This window comes from Poecilia formosa, unplaced genomic scaffold (assembly GCF_000485575.1).
Source record: "Poecilia formosa unplaced genomic scaffold, Poecilia_formosa-5.1.2 Scaffold141, whole genome shotgun sequence".
Classification (NCBI taxonomy): domain Eukaryota; kingdom Metazoa; phylum Chordata; class Actinopteri; order Cyprinodontiformes; family Poeciliidae; genus Poecilia; species Poecilia formosa.
Genome location: NW_006800080.1, coordinates 1,001,357 through 1,011,800, shown reverse-complemented (window position 1 = coordinate 1,011,800; position 10,444 = coordinate 1,001,357). Strand labels below are relative to the sequence as shown.

The 10,444-nt window shown below is 36.6% G+C and overlaps 2 protein-coding genes across 4 annotated transcripts in view; both read left to right on the top strand.

Annotated features, from left to right (window-relative positions):
* The window catches only part of tirap (toll-interleukin 1 receptor (TIR) domain containing adaptor protein), a 6,339-nt gene extending 3,871 nt beyond the window's left edge, over nt 1–2,468 (top strand). The window contains exons 2-3 of the mRNA XM_007562760.2: nt 171–752; nt 1,086–2,468. Coding sequence (XP_007562822.1) covers nt 171–752; nt 1,086–1,192 — 689 coding nt within the window. The 3' untranslated portion in view covers nt 1,193–2,468. The remainder of the gene's footprint in view (nt 1–170; nt 753–1,085) is intronic.
* Nucleotides 2,469–10,079: 7,611 nt separating this feature from the next.
* Nucleotides 10,080–10,444, top strand: part of st3gal4 (ST3 beta-galactoside alpha-2,3-sialyltransferase 4) — a 28,464-nt gene continuing 28,099 nt past the window's right edge. Inside the window, exons 1-2 of one of the 3 annotated variants that reach the window (XM_007562758.2) lie at nt 10,080–10,152; nt 10,261–10,384. The gene's annotated coding sequence lies outside the window, so the exon portion shown is untranslated. Of the gene's footprint in view, nt 10,385–10,444 lie in introns of all 3 variants that reach the window. The other 2 variants (XM_007562757.2, XM_016676768.1) reach the window with 2 other exon arrangements.

Genomic DNA, 10,444 nt, shown 5'->3' with positions numbered 1-10,444 from the left:
TATATCGGGAAAAGGGTCTATGATGCACTTATGCAACATTTTTTATTTAGTCCAATTTTGCTTCTTAGTTGTATTTCCTTCTCAAGAGGAAATGTATTTCCCCTTCAAGATTAACATAGATGAATATAAGTGACCAAGTCCTAAATGCGTTTTTTATGCTTTTTTTTCAGGGTGGTTCCTAAAACTTTTTAAATCTGGAAGGCAAAACAAGAACAGCAAAACAGGCGAAAAACCAGCAGGGGCTGCTAGCTGCGAATCTAAATCACCGTCATCTGCATCATCAGAAGAAACATCCGTTGCAAAACCACAGCAGTTAAATACTGCTCTGAGTTCAGAGCTGAGATGGAAACGGAAATATGATGTGTTTGTGTGCCACAGCTTTGCCGAGAAAGACACTGAGGAGGCCAAACGCCTGGTTTCGTTCCTCGAGACCCCACCCCGCAGCCTCAGGTGCTTCCTATGGCACAGGGACTCATGTCCAGGAAGTGCTATATCCACAGAGTTTTGCAAGGCCCTGGAAAACAGCCACCTTCAGGCTCTGCTCATCACTCCCAGCTTTGTGCAGGATGATTGGTGCAGTTACATGATGCACCAGACCCTGGCAGAGAGACCCATGTCCAACACGATGATACCCCTTCTTCTTGACTTGGCCCACTCTCAGTACCCACAGGAACTGAGGTTCTACTACTACATTGACCTGAGCAGGAATCCTGACTATGGTTTCAATGTTGTCAATAAGACCGTACAAAGTTGTAAGTACACAAATTAAGATAGTTGTTGAGGGCCATGTCGACAGCCAACACGGCCCTCTATAGGCCCCGTTTACTTTGAATATCAAAATTGAAATGGCCTTGATAAGTAACCTTCAGACGTGTAGGAGTTTTGTCGGAGTTTTGTCAGATTACATTAGTGAAAACAAACTTTTTATGGCATATGACGTGTTACAATAAACATTGAGTCTGCTTGGAGTTGAATTACATTCACCCATTTGTTGTTTGTTGTCAGAAAAGTAAGGAACATAGATGGCTGCATTATATTGCATACTTTGGTAGAGATCTTTGTCTGATAGCCTTTTTTTTTCTTAGATTTGGAGAAGTTGATTCAAAGTGAAGAGAAACTGAACCACAGCTTGGGTGGCTCATCTGAAGCTGTGCATCAGATGGAAGAGACAACATGCAAGAAAGCAACATGATGTCAGTGCAAAACCAGGCATCACATGGTGTAGATCTCAAGATTTCTACACGACCAGAAGGGATGCAGCAGAGAGATAAAAGCATCAGAGACATTTGCTGTGATCAAGACTAAAATATTATACGGTGGTGCAATAAAGACACTGCTGCTGATGACTAAACCCACATTACGGATACTTTTGGTCACTTCCTGCAGTGTTTTGAAAAGCTGTTTCGCTCTAGGGACTTCTTTAGTCCTACTGGGTGGTGTGTTCAAGATGTTCTCACACCTCAACACAGTCATCTTTGCAGAGCACTGTAACTTCTTTTCTTTGTCAGATCTAAAAAAAATGTTGTTTGGACATGAAGCACCCACCCATAACAAATTCCTTTAAAAATATAATCCACGTTTACGCTTGGCCTGAAGTTAGAGAAATGGTTATGTATAGAAATATATTTTAAAAAATAGGTTCTCAGACTCATCTCATTGAAATATTTATCAGATTTTTATGTTTAACTTGGCTTTAATTTTTGGGGGGGAAGTGAATGTTGAATATTTTTTATCTGTTTAAATGGTACATTTTCTCTGTGCATCATAATGACTTACTTCTAGTGTAACCATAGTTAACTGCTTTTGTGGTGTTACACCCAATAACCAACAGGAAGCAGATGTGGTAAAGTCATGTGAAGTTGGTCTGTAAACATAAAAAAGACAAGAAGACGGAAGGAAATTGGGATCAGTGAAATTACAGCTAAACAAAAGAAGCTGTAAAGAAACAAAGAGCTAATTAAAAACACAGTAATAACTCAAACCACATAGTTGGAATCAAAATTATTCACACCCACTGCAAATTAAAGTAGGTTTATTGGTATAACATACATTCAAGAACACAAATATCTTAAGACAAACTAATATTACAAGTGTTTTTTTTTCTTTCTCTAAATTAATACTAGTGCATTTCATATTCAGCTCTTGAGTTCTTTGGGGAGTAGTAGTACGCATCCTACAGTTCAGGCATTCAACCTTTGACCTTTTCATATTATGTGTAGCACTGTGCTGATTAAAATCTCAGTGGTTGTTGCTATCAAGTCCTGCTGCAGCTCTTTTGAAGTTAGTTAAGAATTTTTTTTACCAGTTGTCTTATAAACTAATTATATTTTTGGGAACATTAGAGCCTTTTCTGTATTTTTGTTTCACTGATCTCGTTTGTTTGCCAATTCTCTTCAGCAAACTGTTCTTATGATTTTTTTTTTTACTGAAACAATTGTTTTTAACTATCAATAAACCTGACCTGCAATGACGTGTTTGCAACTGTAAATGCCAGAACACAGTCACAAAGTCAGTAGGCTCATGCAGTCATCTAAATGATTGAACACCTATTGACAATGACTAATAATTTTGCTAAAGTCCAACATTATGAAAAATGGAGCCTGTTTTAATTTTTCAAGTCAAATAGTGTAAGGATCTTTAAGGATCACCAAATGTCCTTGACGGCACCCTGTTTTCTTGTCAGGACAGGTATCGTTATGGGAAGTAGTAAATGGTCTCTACTTTATCAAGTTCAGAGGACCCCAAAGGGTTTTACACTGTTATTTACTCATTCATGCGTACATTCACATGCTGACAGTGGTGACCTACATTGCTGATAGAAGCGACTGCTGATAGAAGCGACTGTTAACATTTGCTTATTTAAATATACAACATCAAATAGCCTTATCATTGAATCTAACAGATAAATAGGGAAGTGTTGTTTATAATGTGGACAGAGCGTTCTATATTTCCCCACATGGCTTGTGCTGCTTCCATGTCTTGGATTTTATTGATGCTGCCTAATCCTACCCGCTTGCCAATCCCCCTAAACAACAGCAGACATTTAGGTCCTTAATGAAAAGGCCCTCTATAATCACCTTTTTTATGGTGAGCCAGCATTTTAATGGTGAAAATGTCACTAATCTCCAAAAGGCACAGATGCTCTCAAGGGCTTTTAGAAATCCTATGACACACACATACAACACATGCACACACAGTGAATTTGAGTGGTTATAAAATAGGAATACAACTTTGACATTTCAGAGGAAAAACAACTTCTAAAAGCAACTTTGAGGCAATCTTTACACCACTCACAGTCATATCAAGATCTTCACCTGGATGAAAAGGACACAATCTTCAATTCACTGAAATAAAATTTACATTTAGATGAAAAAAAGAAAACACTGACTGAGAATCATTTTATGAAGCCCTTCAGGTCTCCGTTTTATTTTCTTTATAAGGTTTTTATCCTCAAAACGTCCCTTTGACTTAAGCTTATACGACTGAGATATCATTAGAAATGTTACAGACTATGATAAAAACAGCATGGATTTATTACCTCACATAGCATCGGACACTCCTCCATTTGTGGCACATTTGAATGGATTTACAGCTTTTGGTTGGTATTATTGTTAGATTAAGCGTTTAGGGTTAGGCTAAAAGCAAAGGGCATGGCATCATTCCTTCCCGGTGCATGGCATGCAGTGACATGCTTTGAGTACAAAATGTGATGTAATGACATGCAACTTAACTTGATGTTTTAATATGTGCAACTTAACAGCTTTGTGGAACAAGACTTCGCATGTAAATATGGTTTTTGATCTCTCCTTACAACTTACTTCTTACCTTTGCAAGTTTTGCTCTGGTTATTATAAAATCTACAAAATGGTGAGTAGTATCAAATAATTTGTAATGAGGAAATATTGTGTCAAAACATGGGATGGTTGTACATTCTTTTAGCTGAATGAACGTACCTTCTTTTTCGTATCAACTCTTAATGAAGTTCTGACTTAGGATTTTTTTGTGCTTGTTTCATTTTTTGCTGCACAAATGACTCTTTTATGGTAAAGTATATTGTGACTTATCTGTGAAAGGCGTTCCATCAGTGAAACTTTTCTTGCTTTACGTCTCAGAGTGCACAAACTATAGACAAGCTAATAACTGACATCGTAACTGCTTTGTGTACCTCAGGTCTCTGTTTTCTTCCAGTCATAGTTCTTCCTTACTTCAGGAGCTCCTCTGATTGGATTAAAATGTATTTAACTGTTAACCTGAACCTGTCATAAAATGCCAAAAAATATATTTCTGCCTGAATTTTATGGACTTAAAATTGACTGAAATGGTTTCGTTCCTTGAGGTTTTTTGTTGTGAAAAAAGAGTATCAATTGTACTGCGGTAGACTGAGACTTGCAACATGCAACAGAACTTTCAAACACTTTTGCTGTTGGAATATGCATTGAAACTGTAACATATTCAGCGTGGGAAAGCCCCTATCGTCTTGTGTAACTATATGAGAAATTTCACTGTGAGCAAAACGGGAAGCAGGTGCACACATTTCCTGTAGACTACTGGACGCCAAATCAGTGAGAACACAGATAATGAGGGAGATGTTCAGTTGGTGATGAACATTAATTTCCACAATGAGCAAGATCAGACGTGAGTAAAAATGCGGTAGGGTTCATTCAAAAGCAGGTTAGATAATTCACTGAATCAGTGAATTGTTAGATGCATTATCGATCATCATCTGAGATCTATGTATGGTTTTGTGTTTTAATTATTTTGGATTGTAATCATTATTAAGTTTTGTCACAATGTTATAAAGATTATTTGCTTTTTTTAGTTTATTCTTTGTTATCAGTTGTTAAAGCACTGGTTTAGGTCCTTAACCTAAATTTAATAGATTATTTTTTATTCTGTTTAGTTCCCCTGGACACTCGTTGATTCTCCCAAGTTTCCAGTTCTTGTCACCTTCCTGCTGTATATTATTCTGAATCTGATCACTGTACTCAGTTACTGAATGTCTCTGAATACCTCCTGAGAAGTTAAAAACTAAATTAATTACTTGCCAGATCCTTCCATTTACTTGATTTGCTGTTTTGCTTTTCTTTTGTGTTCTCGTTCTTACCGAAGCTGCTGTTTTGCGTGAAAATGAGTTCCCATTTTATTTGTGCGATGTAAGTGTTTTGGATTTGTCTTAGTAAACATAACTTTCATTAGGAGCACACAGAAAGTGATGGGACCACTTTCTATGCCAATCATGGGTATGCCAATCATTACTCTCTCTTATTGATTGGCACGGGTCATTTTCAGTCCAGTCAGGAATATGAATTGCTTGCCAAGTATTCCTAAAAATTATATGAAAATTGCTGGCATCTCTCTTGACAATCTTAGTGATCAGTGCTGATGCCAGCCATTCACTTTGGGCCTTGTTTAAATTTTTACCACCAGGGAGGAGATACAGAACGAATCGGTGCACTGTTGTTCGACTGATAAATTCACATGTGAAGACTTTACTACCCTGCATTTTCTATGCCAAAAGATTGTTGTTTGTGATGTTATTGTAATATGTTTTCTACATTTTTTCCTATTTTCTTATGTTTAACTGATCTGAAATGTTGTCGCCATATTCTATTAAAGGATTTTTCCACACTACAGGGCCATCTCCACAGCAGCCATCACTTAGGGCCATTTTCTGTGTGCTCATAATGAAAACAATCATAGGTTTGACTAAGTTTTTTTTTCTTTGAAATATTGACTCAACCTTCTTGGTTGACATTTGATTGTTCCCATTAACTTGTTTCCAGGACGGAACAGTGAGGAAAAGGTTGCAATAAGACAGTTATATCCCTTATTTTTGCAAATCTTGATCCCTTACAATTAAGAAAAAAGCAATCAAACAAGACACATAAATATTTTTGACAAATAAAAAGTGCAAAAGGCAAATTATCCTTTTGGGATGATTAAGAATTCCAGTTAAAAAAAAATCTTGGATGGCTAAGAGACAATGTATTTTAATTTAACATACAACAGAAATATAGAGGCTTCCCTTTTCTTTTCTGTGAAAGCTTTGGACTTTACCTTACTGTTTTTCATTTTTTTATTTTTAATTCCCTAAATTTGCAGTATTCTTCCACGATTTATATTTAATTGTTCGTTTTTGTTATTTAGTACAAAAAGGTAAGTAACCTCTGTATCAGGATTTAATTATCGATTCTGGACAATCTCATGAAAACAAAATAAAAAAGCAGAAGTCTGTGTGAGTTTGTCAACTTTGCAATGTTAGAAAACTGCACACATATTTAGTGTTAAAGGTCAAAATTTTCACATTCTTTTTCACTTGTAAGCCAACTTAGTGACTGTTTAAATTGATTTAAACAACTTATAATTGTGTTTTTTTTGTTCTCATAGACATTTTGTCTTACAATATGACTGTTTTTCAATTTAAGATACTGTTTAAATTCAGTAATGTGTCCTGTTGCAAACTGATAAATTGCTGAGTACCTTATCTGATTCTAAAATCTATTATAGCACACTTACAAAAAACAAATTACTTGCATTTTTGCTATATTAACCGTAGCAACATCTGCTGTTACAGGTCAAAAGTGTCTTGTATAGATTGGCATTAGGGAACAAGATGAAAAACAACTTATTTTACTAATAAGTTAAATAAACTATGTTTAAACCAGGTTTAAACATAATAAACAACATAGTTACAGTGTGTGCTGTGGGCGTGGGCTTTTTTGTGTGAATGTTAGACTAGACTCTGAAATTAAATGTAGTTGTCATTGACAGGAGGGTGTAAGACTGGGAGCCTCAATGTTTGATCTTTGCTTTTTGCCGATGATTTCATGCTTTGTGTGTGTCTTCAAACAATGACCTTTAATCTCCATTTGAGCGGTTGCACGAGGTCATTGTTCTCAACCGGAAAAAAAAAGAAAAAAAAAAAAAAAACAGTTTCCCCTCCAGATGGGAGAGTATTTCTTTACAGCAAGTGCAGTTCAAGTTTGTTGGTGTTTTACTCATCAGTGATTGGATGAAGAGTTAGGAAATTGTTCCGGTTCATTGTGGTGAAGAAAGATCTGAGATAAAAAGTCCAACTCCTAATCTACAATCCATCAAAATTACAACTCTCATTTATTGTCATGAAGTCTTGATCATGTCTGAAAGGATGATAGAAGCAGCTGATATGAGCTTTCTCTCAATGAGCGTTCTCAGCCTTGGAGCTAAGGTGTGGCCCTCTGATGGATGGATGGACAAATGAGAAACAATAAAAGATGTGAGTGCCTGGTGGAGTAGTAGATTAAGCCATATTTAATCCAACTAGCACGCAACGGCTATTTTCTTTTTGGACATTTCTGACACAGAACACCACCAATGTCTCTTCTTTTTAGAAACCTTTATAATTCATAACACAGGTGCATATTATTTGTGTTGTTGTTGTTTCTGAGGATATGAAATATTGTTTGGAACTTAAAGAGTACTTTGCATTCTTTAAAACTGATCAAGTTTAACCTTAGCATAATTTAAGGGTGTCAGTGGAATTTGAGAAAATAGTCTCTTCCAATCATTTGTATATGCACGGAGAAAAATGTTTATTTCAGTTATTTATGTGAGGTTTTTTGTGCTCGAATAGGGAACCTCCCTGAGTTCCCTACTGGAACTTAGGGAGGGTTTAGATAAATATGGAAACTTCCTCCATTTCAAAGGCTTTGAAGGTCTTTGTCAGTATTCTAGTGCTGTGCCGGAAATGTTGGTTCACAGACTCTCTGTGAGAAACTTTGTGATAATCCCTGTATAAATAGGTAGTAACTGTGTAGTTATAACAGATCAGACTGAACAGACACCGAGCATGTCTGCTTATTGTACCAACAAGACTGACTGGATGTGAAGGGTTGCCAGAGTTTGTTCAATTTTGCCTAAGATCGCTGATCTGGAAGGATTCAATACCTCAGCCAACGTCATGTTTGGATTTGCCTGGATCTGCCAGCAGAGATCAAAATTCAAAGTGGGTAGAGGAACAGCTGCAGGTTGTTCCTCTTTCTCGTTTCTTTTCTCATGTTCAGAAGTGAGCAAGATTTATCTGTTCTTGGGTGCAATCTACCCTCTGGAATCTAGTCGAGACCCCTCCCGTCATAACAGGTGTCTCTCTGTCAAGAAACAGATGTGACATACGGGACAGTGCAAACGATGGATTTTGGAAGCTGATGACAGCAGCTTTTGCATGCAATAATTGCAGATTGCGTGTGTTTAAAAAGCAAATTAAAGTGTTTTGCTTAAAATACTTTATCATTACATTATCATTATCGAACTGAAATATTTCTTTGTAAAAAAAAGAGAAAGAAATAAAGGAGGAAAACTTCTCAAAAGGAAATACATTGTAACACAATGAAATGTAAAATGGTTCCGTGGATGCAAATACTTTTGTAAAGCATTGGCACTTATGTTTTTTCACATTTATCTTTATTAATGTCTGAGCTGTCGTGTAAATCTGAATCATGCCCAGAACAGTTGGGATTAAATTTACATATTGTTAGCTTCTTATAGTGGATTAAATAAAACAAAATCTGTTGTACTGTGCAATCAAAGTAGTACTGTCAGTATAAACTGGGAACAATATGTTCATCCGTAAAGTTATTCAAACCAGTGTGCGAAGAGGACCAGGCTGGATTGGGATGGCCAGATCTTCACTTCTCTTTCAAGTCAAGTTATTTAGAAAGCCATGTTCGATCCATTCCAATAAGATTATTTTCAAGTCCCAACAATGTTTTAAAACAGAGCCGCTCCATCACCTGCTACTGCTGCCAAAACTGCTTGGCAGAAAGACAGATTCATGTGTGTCAGCTCTCACTAGTCACTCCCAGCATGCATGGCAGTATAGCCAGTTTCAGCATCTTTTCAGCCAACACCTGATGGAAGAAGTCAAAAACCAAACAAATCCATCATTCACCAGTGAGAAAGCAATGAGTTCTTCAGGTGCACTAAAGTAGTAAGAACTCAGACAGTTGGCAGTACCATTACCGTGAAATCAAACAAGTATTTAAAGCACAATGTCACAAATATATTATTTACTTATTTTAGGTGTGGTGACTATGCACAATGTGATAAAACATTACAATTATTAAATTTAATTTCAAACTCTGAAGACAATATGATTAATATAGATATGCTTCAGTTTTGTGATCCATCTTGGCTCAGGATTCATCAGGATCTCTCTCTCTCTGAAAGATCTTAATTTGAACCTCTTGCAATTCAAAAGTCTGTAACAAACTGCAGTAAAATCCATTTCTGCACGTAGTTATCTAGGTTTAATTACGTTGCTATTTATTCTAAATGGGAAAATAATCTGAAGTGTATCATATTTAGGATGATATTGTAGTCTATTGTGTGTCACCAAAATGAATCCCTCTATGGTCGGCACTATGGATTTGCTTTGTTATGTATTTTTGTATGATTGTAAATTTGATATTTTTCTTTTAGAATGCATTAAAATGATTTTTGTTGTGAATGAGAACATTAAAAATAAACTCAAATTAACTGAACAGTTATAATTTAGAGTCTATTTTGACATGTTAACAGCTTACTCTTTTGCCACATTGTTTACATTGAGCCATCTGATCAGCTCCATTGTGTGTCTCGTGTGACGTAATCATCCCAAATGTACACAAAGCTAAACAACCTAGTTTTTGATGACATTGAACAAAATTGTATTTTGATAAATGCTGCACTGGAAATCTATACCTCATTTTCTAACTGTGCTCTATCATATTTTCGAATTTTTAAAACTACGTCAGTATGTTTGAGTCTTACCTACGTTATGTTGCTGTTTATTTCATCTTTTCTAATCTGGAAGAGTTTCAATAATCTGTTTCCTTCAGTGGCTTAAATGGGGGAAATATAGATTTTAGGTTAATCTTAAAGCTACTTTACTATTCTTATAATTTATTGTTGTAAATATATAGTTTTTCTATGTTAGCCCATGCATGACTTTCGGATTCGCTCAGTTTCCCCAAGAATTTTGATTAACCTCACATTTCCAGCGTGCTTATTTAGGTGCGCATGCGTCCTTCGACCGATTAAAAGAAAGGTGGGGGAAAAAAAAATAGAGGAACTCGCTGCTAAAAGAGAGAGTTGCCTTCCAGTACATGAGACAGTCCGGGTGTGAGCCTGCCAGAGGTTCGTGAAGTGACAAGCGTTTGTATGTCCTCGCCGCATCACAGTTTCCTCCAATCGCATGTAAAGAGAACAGGCGTGTGCGTTTTATGTCTATTCGCTTTTTCCCAGAGAGAGAGAGAGAGAAAAAAGGACGCTCACAAAAGCAACGTGGACTTGGTTGCAACATCAACTGCTGTAGATCGGAGAAGGTCTTCTGTGTGGATTAGGTCGCATCTGCCCAGCAGCTTCGCTGGTAAGTGGGATCGATTTGAACAGCTTTGAGTCGGGCAGGGAGGAGTCGCTTGAACGGTTT